Source organism: Heptranchias perlo, chromosome 2, assembly GCF_035084215.1.
Source record: "Heptranchias perlo isolate sHepPer1 chromosome 2, sHepPer1.hap1, whole genome shotgun sequence".
Lineage (NCBI taxonomy): Eukaryota > Metazoa > Chordata > Chondrichthyes > Hexanchiformes > Hexanchidae > Heptranchias > Heptranchias perlo.
Window position 1 is genome coordinate 132,570,358 of NC_090326.1, and position 16,670 is coordinate 132,587,027.

At 43.2% G+C, this 16,670-nt stretch overlaps 1 protein-coding gene across 3 annotated transcripts in view; it reads left to right on the top strand.

Moving 5' to 3' along the window:
• Positions 1–16,670, top strand: part of apbb1ip (amyloid beta (A4) precursor protein-binding, family B, member 1 interacting protein) — a 147,551-nt gene that overhangs the window by 70,204 nt on the left and 60,677 nt on the right. For all 3 annotated transcript variants that reach the window (XM_068007139.1, XM_068007141.1, XM_068007140.1), the window contains exons 3-5: positions 2,279–2,369; positions 7,256–7,584; positions 15,777–15,854. In XM_068007139.1, the coding sequence (XP_067863240.1) occupies positions 2,279–2,369; positions 7,256–7,584; positions 15,777–15,854 (498 nt within the window). The remainder of the gene's footprint in view (positions 1–2,278; positions 2,370–7,255; positions 7,585–15,776; positions 15,855–16,670) is intronic.

The window sequence follows — 16,670 nt, forward strand, 5'->3', positions numbered from 1 at the left end:
GCTCTTGAGAAGGCGGTGGTGGGCCTTCTTCTTGAACCGCCACAGTTCATGTGGTGAAGGTGCTCCCACTATAAAAATAATTATCTGTATATTAAATAACTACTGCACCATTTTTGTCGCATGCTAACAAATTGGGTAGGGAGTTCCAGGATTTTGACCCAACGACGATGAAGGAACAGCGATATATTTCCAAGTCGGGATGTTGCGTGACTTGGAGGGGAATTTGGAGGTGATGGTGTTCCCATTCCCCTCCTGCCCTTGTCCTTCTAGGTGGTGTAGGCCTCGAGTTTGGAAGGTGCTGTCGAATCAGACAATATGCACTGTTTGCTGACCCAATATAAAAAAAGGGGAGTTTGGATTAGCTAACTATTTGTTTCTTTAAAAACTGCTGAAGCTTCTGTTAATGAGCTTTCCGAGAAAGAAGCAGCAGTTTGCCACTGGGGAAGTTAAAAGGACCAGCTAAGAATTACCTCAGCTGCTCAGCTCAAGTAAATTCAATGATTGAGCAGCTAAAGAGTATCTGTTCAATGTGGAACTTGCTGCAATTGTGATATTAATTGGCTCTGTGGCATTGTTGGTGGAAGGGGCCTAAGAGTTGCAGGCTCCATCAATAACTAAGCACCCACCCCACCAACTAGCAGCAGGCTTTTAAACAGTCCACTGCACTGTGCTCCCTCTACACTTCAATCAGCTGAGTGCATCAGGGTTTTTCAACAGTTTATTGCACATCTGTTGAAAGTGCCCCTGAGTGAAGTTCAGCAGGGCTCAGTGGCATTTTAAACAGATGAACAATAAACTGTTGAAAAGCTCCAATGTGCTGCTCAGCTGTCAGCTTCATTCTCCCTCACAGGAAATCAAGAATCTCAAGGGTTGAATCTTTAAATAAACCATTAGGAGCAATAGCCAGAAGTAACCAAGAAATTAAAATGAATATGATTTGCAATTAAAACTAAGCAAGAAAATGATCTGCAAATTGAAATGTAGTTTGTGTTTCGTTTCTGATTTCAAAACTCAGAGGTTGATAACATATGCGAGACCAACTATTTTTGTTCTAATGCCATTTGATCAGTCTTTCAGATTCCAAAAATGGTCATGTCAATGAGTTAGTCTGTACAAATCCAGTGTTTAATTACCTACAGATTCATGTGCTCCAGAGCTGTAGTAACATCTGGGCTGTGACGTCTCTAAGGGGCTGATTTTTGTCTGCTGTCCGCCCCATTTCCTTGCAAGAATGGGGCGGCGGGCAGCATGAAAACCGGGGAGGCTCGCATCCTGCTGAGAACTCGCGAGAGACCTGCCCGATGTGATCTTCAGGCAGGCCCCGAAACAAGCATCCAGTGACCCTGTCCGAAACAGGCGGGAGCTGAATTAAATATTTACATCGGTGTCCTACGCCCTTTGTAGGGCCCAACACGATTTTCATGGACCAATGGGCAGGGATTAGGCCGCGCTCACCCTGCCCATTGGTCCCTGACATAAAGCATCCTAACCACCGGTCCTTGAAGGGACTGCTGCAGGCTGCTCAAAAAACATTTTCTTTTCTTTCATTTTTGTGGGGCCAACAGGAGTGCTTCTCCTGTCCCCACAAAAATACTCCAGCCCACTGCCAGTCTCTGCGTGGCCACCCGGGATCACCTCCCCTACCCCCCTCGCCCCCGCCCCAGGTCTATACTGTCAGCCAGCTTGTGGTAGGAGCCAGACGATTTCCCACCCTCCCCAATGATGAGCTGCCAGGAAGCGCCCGTTCAGCACTGGCAGCTGGCCAGCTGCACACCAACGAAGCCCAAACACCATGGTGATTTGGGTCTCTCGCTGCTACAATCAGGTGGACTGCTCGATCACAATGTCCACCGCCCGCCCGATTACCGCAGCTAACCAGAATCAACCCCTGGGTAAGTGGCCGTTAAGTCACTTGAGAGGCTCGTGATGAGCATTATTGCAGGCAAGTCCTGATTAGCCAGCTTTCTGTTGGTAAGGTTAGCAAAACCCTACAGCACAAATTCACCCAGTGGAAAACTGAAGTCACTTGCATTCCTATTTGTTGCCCTTAGAAGAAAAATAAAAGTTATGGTTAACGCCCTGATTTCTGAAAACAGGAAACATCTCCCCCACCCCAAAAGCTGTTCAAACTTCGAAAAAATATCTCCCTGAATTAGCCCAAATTTTAAGCACATCCCGAATGTGCCAACATCTATAAAATTTTGCATCCTGTTTGTCATTTGCTTTTATCCAGGGATTTAAAAGTGTTAAACTTTTCACTCTTCAAATCTTCTTACAGAGTTTAGGGGTGGACACCACCCCCCCTGAATCTACAAAACACAGTCAGGACACGGAGCTCAAACTCTCGATCGGCTTTACGGATGTAAATGGTAAGAGCATCTGTGAGTGATTTTTCCATTACCCAGAATCAATCTCGTCGCTCCCCTCTGTATCTTCTTAAGGGCAATAACATCCTTCGGCTGAGCAGAAATCTGTGCTTCTGCCCAACAGAAGTGGTGGGTCTCCTTCAGGGTGTGCTGTTAGCATAAACCAACATTTCTCTTCATAGGTCATACATATTTTTGACGACAAACATTTTCAGGTTAATGGTATGAGGGAGTACTTTGCTTTCAAAGCACTTCTCTTGCGATATTACTTGCCCACAAGTGTTCTTCACCATCACTGAGATTGCTGTAGCCACAATCTAAAGAGGGAAAGAACTTGCATTAATGTAGCGCTGTTCACAACTTCAGGATGTCTCATAGCAATTTCTCTTATACCTATGCATGTTGCTGCACCTCCTGATGGCCTCTTCCCACTGAGCCAAGACTCCCACTTCCAATTAGGTACATTTTGTTGCTCAACTCACTGCCTGCCCTAACTCTTGAAAAGTGCAAAAGATTCAAATGCAGTAAAAAGAACATTTCATAGTATCATAGTAAGGTACAGCATAGAAGAAGGCCATTCGACCCATCGTGCCCATGTTGAGTCTTTGAAAGGGCTATCCAATTAGACCCACTCCCCTGCTCTTTCCCTATAGCCCTGTAATTTTTTTCCCTTCAAGTATTTGTCCAATTCCCTTCTAAAATTTACCATCGAATCTGCTTCCACCACCCTTTCAGGCAGTGCATTCCAGATCATTACAACTCACTGCGTAAAAAAATGTTTCCTCATGTCGCCTCTGGTTCTTTTGCCAATCGACTTCAATCTGTGTGCTCTGGTTACTGACCCTTCTGCCACTGGAAACAGTTTTTCCTTATTTGCTCTTATCAAAACCGTTCATGATTTTGAACACATCTATCAAATCTCCCCTTAACCTTCTCTGCCCTAAGGAGAACAATCTAAGCTTTTCTAGTCTCCCCACATAACTGAAGTCCCTCATCCTTAGTACCATTCCAGTAATTCTCTTCTGCACCCGCTCTAAGACCTTATAGAATCATAGAAAGTTACGGCACAGATGAGGCCATTCGGCCCATCGTGTCCGTGCTGGCCGAAAAAGAGCTATCCAGCTTAATCCCACTTTCCAGCACTTGGTCCGTATCCCTGTAGCTTATGGCACTTCAAGTGCACATCCAAGTACTCTTTAAATGAGTCGAGGGTTTCTGCCTCAACCACCCTTCCAGGCAGTGAGTTCTAGACCCCCACCACCCTCTGGGTGAAAAGATTTCTCCTCAGCTCCTCTCTAATACTTCTACCAACTACTTTAAATCTATGCCCCCAGTCACTGACCCCTCTGCTAAGGGAAATAGGTCCTTCCTATCCACTCTAACTAGGCCCCTCATAATTTTATACACCTCAATTAAACCTCCCCTCAGCCTCCTTTGTTCCAAAGAAAATAATCCCAGCCTTTGCAATCTTTTCTCTTAGCTAAAATTCTCCAGCCCTGGCAACATCCTCGTAAATCTCCTCTGTACCCTCTCTAGTGCAATCACATCTTTCCTGTAATGTGGTGATCAGAACTGTTCACAGTACTCAAGCTGTGGCCTAACTGGTGTTTTATACAGTTCTAGCATAACCTCCCTGCTCTTATATTCTATGCCTCGGCTAATAAAGGAAAGCATTCCTTATGCCTTCTTAATCACCTTATCTACCTATTCTGCTACCTTCATGGATCTGTGGACATGCACTCCAAGGTCCCTCACTTCCTCTACACCGCTCAGTATTCTCCCATTTATTGTGTATTCCCTTGCCTTGTTTGCCCTCCCCAAATGCATTACCTCACACTTCTCTGGATTGAATTCCATTTGCCACTTTTCTGCCCACCTGACCAGCCCATTGATATCTTCATGCAGTCTACAGCTTTCCTCCTCACTGTCAACCACACGGCCAATTTTTATATCATCTGCAAACTTTTTGATCATGCCCCCTACTTTCAAGTCCAAATCATTAATATATACCACAAAAAGCAAGGGATCTAGTACTGACATCCTTCCTAAAGTGTGGTGGCCAGGATTGAACACAATACTCCAGCTGAGGCTTAACCAGCATTTTATAAAGGTTTAGCATAACTTCCTTGCTTTTGTACTCTATGCCTATTTATAAAGCCAAAGATCCCATATGCTTTTTTAACGGCCTTCTCAACTTGTCCTGCTACCTTCAAAGATTGGTGTATATATACCCCCAGGTGTGTGTGTTCCTGCACCCCCTTTAAAATTGCACCATTTAGTTTATATTGCCTCTCTTCATTCTTCCCACCAAAATGTATCACTTCTCACCTCCTGAAGTCTGTTACTACCCTCCGCATTGTTTATTACATTTGTGAGTTTTTTGTCATCTGCAAACTTTGAAATTATACCCTGTATACAGAAGTCCAGGTCATTAATATATATCAAAAAGAGCAATGGTCCTAATACTTCCCTCCAGTCTGAAAAACAACCGTTCACCACTACTCTCTGCTTTCTGTCCCCTGGCCAATTTTGTATCCACACTGCCACTGTCCCTTTAATCCCATGAGCTATAATTTTGCTAACAAGTCTATTATGTGGTATCTTATCAAAGTGATATACATAGAGACACAGAGGGAAGCATACAGAAGAGAGAGGAGCAATTGACTTACAGAAAGAGCAAGAGTGAAATGAGGAGGAAATCTGTGAGAGGCGTACAGGGAGAGAAAGTGTGAAAGACAAACAGAAAGCCACACAAAGAGTTCATGGGTGGGAATGAAGCAGAAAGATAGTTACAGGAAGAAAGACATAACTTTTATTTTTATTTCTATTTTTCTCTGTGGGCAACATCAACTAGTCATCATTATTATATTTGTGGAAATTATAAACACAGCAATGGATCACAAGCCAGCACCAGGGATGTCTGCTTGCTATTAAATACTCTATTTCTTTCACTAAAACATCAACTCGGTTATTTTCAGATCTCAGTAATGGAGTGTCCAAGATTGTGCAATGTGCTAGGAAATTGAATTCTGACACACATTTCCTGTTGTAAGCATTTATTGTGGGGTTATATTAGCTACAAAAGTACGCCCTGAATTATTTATATCCTTTGTCTGAGTTTTCCGATAATATCTCTGCACAGTAGCTGTTATTTTTGATTGCAATGTATGTACACTGTTCAATTTACTGGGTGATTTAAATCAGTATTAGTGCCAGCAGTGTCTGTCATAAGCGCATCTGGCAGCAGCTGGCAGGAGTGCTGTGGAACCGGGAGGAGCACTCCTGCTTCCCCTGGCTCCACGGGAAGGGTTTTTAAGATACCTTTAGTTGGCGGCGGCTGAAGAATACTGAGCAGGGCAGGCCCAACACTCGCCCCATTCATCGCAGACCAATCATAGAATCATAGAAATTTACGGCTCAGAAGGAGACCATTACACCCATCATGTCTGTGCCTGCCGGAAAAGAGCTACCCAGCCTAATCCCACTTTCCAGCTCTTGGTCCGTGGCCTTGTAGGTCACGGCACTTCAAGTGCACATCCAAGCACCTTTTAAATGCAATGAGGGTTTCTGCCTCTACCACCCTTTCAGGCAGTGAGTTCCAGACCCCCACCACCCTCTGGGTGAAAAAGTTTATCCTCAGCTCCCCTATAATCCTTCTACCAATCACTTTAAATCTATGCCTCCTGGTTATTGACCTCTCTGCTAAGGGAAATAGATCCTTCCTATCCACTCTATCTAGGCCCCTCATAATTTTATACACCTCAATTAAATCTCCCCTCAGCCTCCTCTATTCCAAAGAAAACAACCCCAACCTATCCAATCTTTCCTCATAACTAAAATTCTCCAGTCCTGGCAACATCCTCGTAAATCTCCTCTGTACCCTCTCTAGTGCAATCACATCTTTCCTGTAATGTGGTGACCAGAACTGTATACAGTACTCCAGCTGTGGCCTAACCAGTGTTTTATACAGTTCCAGCATAACATCCCTGCTCATATTCTATGCCTAAGCTAATAAAGGAAAGTATGCCATGTGCCTTCCTAACCACCTTATCTACCTTTCCTGCTACCTTCAGGGATCTGTGGACATGCACTCTAAGGTCCCTCACTTCCTCTACACCTCTCAGTATCCTCCCATTTATTGTGTATTCCCTTGCCTTGTTTGCCCTCCCCAAATGCATTACCTCACACTTCTCCAGATTGAATTCCATTTGCCACTTTTCTGCCCACCTGACCAGCCCATTGTTATCTTCCTGCAGTCTATAGCTATCCTCCTTACTATCAACCACATGGCCAATTTTTGTATCACCTGCAAACTTCTTAATCAATATTTGTGAGGAGACCTAAAACTGCTGTTAGACCCCTAATTTACATATAGGCCCCTTCATCACACCGAGGCAGCTGGCCCAAATTGGAGCTAATCAAAGCGGAAAGCTGCCTCTGGATGCGTGACAGACACCGGCAGCTCGACACAATTATTATGAAGAGGCCTGAGGCCCAATTTCTGCCAGGCCTTGAGCCTACCGGTTCGGGTGTGTTGCTGGAACATCAGTTTTGCACATGAAAACAGGCCATAATGAATTTCCAGCCCAAAGTATAAATTGATGTAATTTTGTGTTGTCGCTCATTCAGAATCATGCTGAGCGCATTAAGACTCATTTCACGTAGAACCCTTACAGCTGGCAGACAGAGACTAGAGACTCTCAGCTCATTATTCAGGCCCGGGTTCAAACCAAGGTCCTAGAGGTGGAAGGGCAGTAATCCAATACATCATTCCGATCCTCTCACCAGGGTTTGCTTTTTTAGAACAACTTTTTAAGTTTACAGTTGCTTTGCGTTTTGTATCATTGTTCAATTTTACTTTTGCTCCTTTTGCTCTTTCGTTCTGCTAGAATCTCTCAATGCATTGGAAGACACCGACTTGGATGCCTTAATGGCAGACTTAATGCAGGACATCAATCAGACAGAGCAAACCTGTAATGCAAAAGCAATGACGGTTACATCGCAAGCCTCCCCGGCTCCAGGGTTTCGGAATACCACCACTATGCCAGCTTTTCCAGGGCTTCATTCAGCAGGGCCCCCAGCGCCACCAACAAGATACACAGAGCAGCCAAGCCTAGATTTGCCGCCACCTCCGACTGACATGTTTCCAGCGCCCACTTCAGCTTCTCTGTCTCTTCCACCACCACCACCCCTGGAACCTCCAGAACCATTGACAGAGGTAAGAAATTATTTTCCAAAAACAAAGTAATTGAAAACGCACCAAAGATGCTAAGACTCACTGTCTAGGCTCGCAAGAATGGCCATTTGGACAAAATACTGGAGGGCTACCTGTGCCTGTGGAACTATAGTCCAGCACGAGTCAGCGCCTCCAAAAGTTGAGGAGAGAAAGGGAGAAGAAACTGGGGTGAGGGAATTATAAAATTAGGAACAAGGGTAGAGTTGCACTTCTTATTTTGTAGCTAATTGTATGTGGAGAGTTTTGCTAACTGCACTGATTTCTGTTTTTGGATTCATTGTTGAGAACAAACTTCCTGTATTAATACCTTAGAAAAGCCCTTAAATTATAGTCACGCTAGTGCTTGATTATTTAAAACAGAGTTGTACAGTTACAATTCTGGCAGTTAATACATCTCCTGTTAGTGATTGTGAAAAGAAGCTTAAAGAGATTGTGTTGTCATGGTAAAGAGCTTTGCAAGACCTTTACTACCTTTTAAAACAGAAGGAGGCCCAATCAGGCAGTGACATTTCTCGGTCGACAGCAATGTCTGGTGCTGTTTTTAAAACTTAACATAAGAAATAGGAGCAGGAGTAGGCCGTACGGCCCCTCGAGCCTGCTCTGCCATTCAGTAAGATCATGGCTGATCTTCGACCTCAACTCCACTTTCCCGCCCAATCCCCATATCCAAAGCAGAAAGTTTTACTGTGACAGTGAAAAGGTACATTTGGTTTGCAGACAACCCTTTCACCTGTATTTCTGAATAACTATCTATGTATTTCTTATAATTAATGAAATATGCTGATTTTTGACCTACATCGTGTTTCGTATTTTGTATTAAAAAAAAGTCACCAGGTAAGTTGGTGGATTTGCCAGGGATACAGGGAAATGTATTTTTTTGTATTGATCCATCATGAAATACCAGCCAGCTGGCAAAGAAATAAGGAAATAGTTCAAGTTGCCCAAGGGCAATATGTATTCACCTTATACCGACTCTTGCTCTTTCATTTTGATAAAAAGGTCGAAATATGTAAGTGGGTAAATGAAGTATGATTTATGGTGAGCCATACAGACCTGCAAGGTTCGAATACTGGCCTGTGTTGCATTCGCTGATCTTAGCTGAGGTGGTGGTAAGGACGCTACAATTAGACTCAGTGCCCCCAAAAATCCATGATGTTTTCAGGGCACCTGGAGCGTAAAGCAGGTGAGCAGAGGCAGGCCTCTGGGAAAGGACCCACTACCATAACTCCACGGTTTCCTGGTGTGGCGGGGCCATCAGTTGCTGCCTCCGCCCCCTCTGCCATTGCCATCACAGGGGGAGGCAGGACTGGGGTGGGGGGATATAACCCACCAGAATTCCTGCCAGTCCCACCTCTGGTACCCCCAACATACTGTGCACCTGCATGAAGCAAAGGCCCACCAAATTCTTAAAGAGCAGTTTCCTTACAGCAGTCACAAAATAACCGGCCACCGTGAGAAAAGCAACCTTTGCGGAATAGGGCCCATCTTTCCTTCTTTGTCCTGTTTCCTGCAGGACCTATCAGCACTGCTCCTCAGCAGCTTGCCAATACACAATGGTATTCCCCAGGGGTCAGTGCTGGGACCACTGCTTTTCTTGATATATATTAATGACATGGACTTAGATGTACGGGGCATAATTTCAAAATTTGCAGATGACACAAAACTTGGAAGGGAAGTAAACAGTGAGGAGGATAGTGATAGACTTCAAGAGGATATAGACAGGCTAGTGGCATGGGCAGACATGTGGCAGATAAAATTTAATGCAGAAAAATGCGAAGTGATACATTTAGGTTGGAAGAACGAGGAGAGCCAATGTAAATTAACGGGCACAATTCTAAAAGGGGTACAGGAACAGAGAGATCTGGGGATATATGTGCACAAATCGTTGAAGATGGCAGAGATGGTTGAGATAGCAGTTAAAAAAGCATACAGGATACTGGGCTTTATAAATAGAGGCATCGAGTACAAAAGTATGGACATCATGACAAACCTTTATAAAACACTGGTTCGGCCACAACTGGAGTATTGTGTCCAGTTCTGGCACCGCACTTTAGGAAAGATGCGAAGGCCTTAGAGAGGGTGCAGAAGAGATTTACAAGAATGATTCCAGGGATGAGGGGCTTTCGTTACGTGGATAGACTGGAGAATCTGGGGTTGTTCTCCTTGGAACAGAGACTGTTGCGAGGAGATTTGATAGAGGTATTCAAAATCATGAAGTGTCCAGACAGAATAGATAGAGAGAAACTGTTCCCATTGGCGGAAGGGTCAAGAACCAGAGGACATAGATTTAAGGTGATTGGCAAAAGAACCAAAGGTGACATGAGGAAAAACCCTTTTAACACAGCGAGTGATTGGGATCTGGAATGCACTGCCCGAGGGGGTAGTTGAGGCAGATTCAATCATGGCCTTCAAAAGGGAACTGGATAAGCACTTGAAAGGAAAAAATTTGCAGGGCTACGGGCATAGGGCAGGGGAGTGGGACTAGCTGGATTGCTCTTGCATGGATCCGGCATGGACTTGATTGCCGAATGGCCTCCTTCCATGCAGTAACCTTTCTATGATCCTATGATTCAACACCACAGTCTCCACACACTCTCCCAGCATGTGCCCCAGCTGCATCGATATTGGAGTGGGCACTCACCCACTATATGTAAATAGCTTGACCCCGGAAATTCTCATAGAGTCAGGCACATAACTATGCAACATATCAGGAGTTCTGCTCCACCATTACAACAGCAGAGCGGGCACATGGGTTTCCAGGGCCAGTATCTCTGGGCGAAGGAGGAGATGGTGCTCTGCTTTGGGAGCGCAAAACTGTAACATTAGTCCTCATAGCTTTACTGCTGTCAATTTAAGTTCCTCATAATTAAATATAGTAACTTCTTTGAGTCATCAACTCATAGTTTTAAATAAAAAGATTCAAGCTGCCCTGATAGCCTATTAGTTAAAGGAACCCTCTCCAGGTGTAAATCATGTAGAGGGTAGAGATAACATTGGTTTAAATGGGCGTAATTTTGACTTTGCACGATAACATGAAAGGAGCTATCGGATCAGCCGCCTGTCATATATCTCTCTCGATTTTTATTTCCATTGAAGTCACAATTCCACCCCCCATGTTTAGAGTTGGGAAGAAAGAAAAAAATCTCCCAAGGTTTCTGAATGATGTCTAGCAATTCCCTTCTAAATGTATGGATGTCAGCTAAGAACATTGGGCATCTTCCACAGTTGAATGGCCTGCTGATGCTCAGGAGGCAATTTTAACCTAACCTGCCCATTGGGAAACTGACGGGATCGGATGCAATGCTGGTTTTACATCCTGCCTGATTTTACACTCCATTGAGGTCAATGGAGAGTAATATTGGCTGCAGTGTAAAAGTAGCGTTTCACCCGATCCTGTGGGTTTTCCGCCTGGCGAGTTACGTTAAAATAACCCCCGCACTGCCTGAGCTCACATGCGAAGGCTTGAATGGGGTACTGGGGGATTGATGGCACCTGTAAGAGGCAGCATTTTTAGTAGAGGAGGGGAAAAAATTAGACAAAACAAACCATGGAGATTGACAAAATCAACATTAGGCTGAAATTAATAACACTATTAAAATTAGTGATAATTCGTTGTAACTTTTACTCTATGACGGTTCTAGTAATTTTATGGGCTGCTCTCCAAAGTGAAGCTTCACTGAGGTTTGATTTTGCTGCTAGTATTTTAACATTTTCACTAGAACAGTTGGGTAAAACTAACATTAGGCATAAGAAAGGGCACTGACTTCATGAAAAGCATTTGGCAAACAATTTTTTGTTTATGAAGGAAGGAGAAGCATGTATTATTTTTCTCACAGTAACATGTGAAAGTTAGACCTTGCAGGGTTGGTTTTTAACCTGTTTCCCCTGTTTTTATTTTTTTAGGTTTTAAGAGACTTGTGGTCGCAACACAATGTTTTAATTTATAGTGATTTTTTTGGTGTGATTTGCATTTTATTTTGATGCTTGTGAACATGTTAAACTTCTGTAAACAACTTTTCATGAAGGTGGTGCCCCTGCTGAAAAATGCTGAGTGTGATTTTTTTTCTACACACTGATAAGTGATGTTCCTTTTTAAGTATAGGACTTCACTCCAAACAGCACAAATAAATGAAGTCAAACCATATCAATATATCAGTAGTGGAAGTGCACCTTCTCAAGGGCAATTAGGGATGGGCAATAAATGCCGGCCTCGCCAGCGACACCCACGTCCCATGAATGAATAATAAAAAAAGTACAAATAGAGCCACATGCTGGCAGCTTACATCCAGTGATACAAATAGAGAATACCACACAGTGCAGTGTTTTTTTATATTGTATTTTTCCAGGGTTTTCATTCACATGTATATTTTAGGAAGCCGTTGTACATTTAAGTATGCCATACTTGTGGGAGATGTACATTAATATTTTAAGGCTTATTGTCATGATTGTGCTTTTACTATAATAGCACTTTGCATTTATATGTTTCGTTTGACGTAAAACTGTCCCAAGGCACTTTACGTAGGTGGGAGAAGAAAAGCAATAGATAAAAGGAATAAAGGAGCAGGCGGAGTCACGGTGCAAGAGTTAGGAACCGGATACTTAGTTGAAGTTACGCAATTGTTATATTTTATCCTTATGGTTTTTATGGTAGTGAAAGAAGTGGAGATTTTAAAGTGTCTAGGGAGGGAGTTTCAGAGACTAGCATCAAGGCAGCTGAAGATTCTGCCACCAATGGTGGAATGAAGGAATGGAGTGGGGGGCGCGGGGAATGAGGTTTTAAGGTTTGAAGTAACTTTTTTTTGTGATCTCTGGGGTTCAGTTGCATCAAGGAATGAGGGAGTCCTGCTTCCTTATGGTGCTCTTGGTTGTGGTCACTGCCCTTGCCTGTAAATGGTCCATGACCAGTGTTGCTGCTTCTGGGATGTGAGTGTTTGAGGGGAGGAGAGGGTTTGTGCCAAGTGAGCCTCCAAGAACCCGGCCTCCAACTGCTTTCTGGTTGCAGGTAACGGCTAAACATCTCTCCTCCAGATTGGGATGCATCCCATTGATACCGTGTTATTGTAGGGAGGCTGCACACCATCCCAGCGAGCAGATGCATCTTTTGGAAACTAGCAACAAGAGCTATTAGTCTTCATGCTGTGGGTGGCCTTTGCTTTCCAGTAAGCATTGCACTGAATTTACTAAAATTGTGAGGTCAGTCCACAATGGCTAGATGGAAAAGCACGGCCAGAATATGTGCTGGTGTACCCACTCAAGCAACCATCCGGTATGAAGGAGTGTGATATGTACTTTGCAGTTTCTAATGTTTAAACGAGTCAAGTGCAGCATTGCTAACAGTCATGATTCACTCACAACTCCTTCAAGTCACAGAAGTTTTTTAATCCTTGCAATTCAAATGGACAATTTAAACATAGCTTTCTACACATGTAAAGTTCCCGCATGAATCACAAGCATTAGAAACTAACAATTCTGCCTATGGACCTGACCACATAACCCAGAGTTGCTGAATTTGCAAGTATGTTCTATATGGTCGGCTTCATGAGTTTCTTTAACATCAGATCACATGAGGATCTGTGTGATGGTTATTCTATTTATACAAAGAAAATTTAAGATAATGAAAAAATATGTATAAAAATGGAGGATCCATCTCATCATAGAAATAGAATCATTGACATTTAAAGCACAGAAGGAGGCCATTCAGCCCATTGCATCTGTGCCAGCTGAAAAAAGAGCTATCAAGCCTAATCCCACTTTCCAGCTCTTGGTCCGTAGCACTCCAAGGTCCCTCTGTTCCTCTACACCTCTCAGAATCCTTCCATTTATTGTGTATTCCCATATTGTGTATTCTCATATTGATGTGACATAAATATAGCAGCTATGGGATATACTTTTATTATTTTTCTGGTAGTTTTGTATGATTCTCGAAGGGTAAGACAACATCAAGTTTCATTCATGTAGTACCTTTAACATAAACAAGCATCACAAGGCGCTTCTCAGAGGTGTACTCAGACAAAAATGGACACCAAGACAAAGAAGGGGATAGTGGACGGGTGACCAAAAGGTTGGTCAAAGAGGTGAGTTTTAAGGAGGACTTTAAAGGAGAAGCAGGAGAAACAGAGGGGCTTAGGGAGGGAATTCCAGAACATGAGTTCTAGATGGCTGAAGGCACCACTGCCAATGGTAGGACAAAGGGAGTGTGGAGGATACACAAAAGATCAGAGTCAGAGGAATGGAAAATTCAGGGGGAGTTATAGGCTGGAGGAGGTTACAGAGATATGGAGGATTGAGGCCATGAAGTGTTTAAACACAAGGATGAGAATTTTAAATTTGATGTGATGGGGGAATGGGAGCCAATGTAGGTCAGCAAGAATAGGGGTGATGGGTGACCACGACTTGGAGCAGGCTAGGATATGGGCAGCAAAATTTTGGATGAACTGAAGTTTACAGAGGATGGAGGATGAGAGGCTGGTCAGGAGAATATTGGAATAGTTGAGTCTGGAGGTGACAAAGGCATGAATAAGGGTTTCAATGGCAGAATGGCTGAGACAGGGGTTGAGGAGAGTGATGTAACAGAGGTGGAAGTAAATGGTCTTTGTGATGGAGAGGATATAAAGCTTAGATAAATAGATTAAATAGGACAATGAAATTGTGAACAGTCTGATTTTGCCAGAGACAATGGCCTAGGAGGGAGATGGAGTTAATGGCAAGGGAAGAGTTTGTGGCGGGGAATGAAGACAAAGGCTTCAATCTTCCCAATGTTTAGCTGGAGATGTAAGATGTTGACGATGCTGTGGAGCGGAATAAGCCAAAAACCTGGAGTTTTAGTATTCTCCAAGTAGTAGTCTGGCAGATGGCGGCAATATCATTGTATTAATTGTTAACTTAACACAAGATGGTCCTCTGATGGGAGTAAGCACATTGTAGCAATTACACTTTTATTACTTTGATGGAAGATTCTAGAGGGTCTGGAAATAAAAAAGCAGTTAATTATTACCCCACTTATATGAGTATTTATTCGGACACAGCAGTAGAGATTTAATACTACATTTCATTTGAAAAAAAAATTGGTAAGCTATGTAATATTCCTTGACTTTTCCTATCTTCTGGTGTTAGCTAACTGTGTGTACTATACTCAGGTCAAGAGGTCACAAGCAGATGGCCAAATCCCAGGCTTCTGCCAATGCTGCTGGTCAGCCAACTACTAAGGTGTCCAAGAGTGGTCTAGGATAACTGTCCCTTTGATCATTTCTCCCTCCCTTTAAGAATACACCTGACATTCAGGCACATGCTTCCTCCCAATTGCATTATCAGGAATTCATCACGCGGGGAATTGTAGGAATGAGCTCACGTCCTACCACTTTATGTGAAATATCTCTAGGTGATGGAGTTCCATTTTTCTAGGACAGCACAGTGCACAATGTGCAGTGCCACGAGCAGAGAGTTTCATCTCTCCACTCTCTAAGACCTTGATTTCAGTTACATTTGTACACATCATTCACCTACTGCAGCCACGTGAGCAGCCAGGCAACTTGCTTCCAAAACTCTAACCAATGCTATAATTCAGTTGGTTTCTAAAAAGAAAGAAACTTGTATTCATATAATCCCCGATTACATCGCTCAGAAACGTCTCAAAGCACTTCACTCACACACAATGAATTGCTTTCAAGTGCTGTGACTGTTATTATGTAGTTAAACATGGCAACCATTTTGTACACAGCACGATCCCACACACAGCAATGAAATAAATGGCCAGTTAAGCTGTTTTTTTTAATGTAGTGATGGCTTTTGAGGGAGAGATGTTGAGCAGTACACTGGGAAAAGTCCCTGCTTTTCTTCGAGCAGTGCTTTGGGGTCTTTAACGTCCACTACAAAGCATGTAACAGCCGCACGGCAACTGCTTTCTCTGATTTGCTCTTCTCCTCCTTTGGGGACGATATTACAAGCAAAGGGAGACAAGGAATACAATACAGTTACTGTCACATGTGGTTTCTATCTAAAGAGGCTTGGGAGCAGATTCTCTGACTGCCTTGTCGCCACGGAGAAGGAAAAAATGATAAAATAAAACAATTGCATACCCTCAGAAAGAAGAAAAGGTTTCAGTATTTTCTTGATGGCCAAAATTGATATTGAATCTACCGATCCCTTCCATAAATCATAAACTTTTTTTTTTGCAGGAGGAACAAGAGGAGCGGGCAAAAGCTGACAAGATCAAACTAGCACTGGAAAAGCTGAAGGAGGCAAAAGTTAAAAAGGTTCGTAGATTCCAGATGGGGTAGCCTAATGGGTCTGATACTGGGCTAGCAACCCAGAGGTCATGAGTTCAAATCGCACTCTGCTAAGTTGTGGAAATGAATTTTAAAAATCTCGTGGACAGGATTCTGCATTACATGGTTGACTTTTAAAGCCCTCGGGGCAACTAGGGGTGGGCAACAAATAGTGTGACCCACATCCCAAGAAAAAAGTAATCCAGCTTGCTTCCAGAATATAAGAGTTTATTCAGCATGCTGCAGATGGAAGGAGGTGAGGGCTGTTGCTTTGCTGAAAGGTCGTCCAAGCTCTTGGTGAATTCCCCTGAGCAAAATGCTGATCGCCAAATCAATGCCACTCACCTCTCTCCATCCGCAGCCTGCTGAAGAAGAGAGGGACCCAGTTCCAATGGGCATCGAGGCTCTGATTCAAGAACCTGACAACAAAGGAAGACAACTGACTCATTAATTAGAATAATCATTGTCATGTCGAGATTTTAGAAATCTGGGACTATTTTTGCCTCCCAGTGAAAGTGAATTTGGGAAAGATTATTTATAGACATATCTATAAATGTTGTATGTTTTTATTGTGTATACTCAAGCAGTTTTTAACTCAATGCAGTTCTTACAAATGTACAAAATCATTGAATGATTTGACAGTTTGTTTTTATGTGGACAAGATCGTGGACAGCACTACAGGAGTAATTTTATGAATTTGCACTCCTGGTGCAGGACTTTACCCACCAAAGATATATCACCAATTTGAACACGTTTCTTCTCTGCCCCCAGTAATTTTCCATCTATTTGCTCTTAAAAGAATTC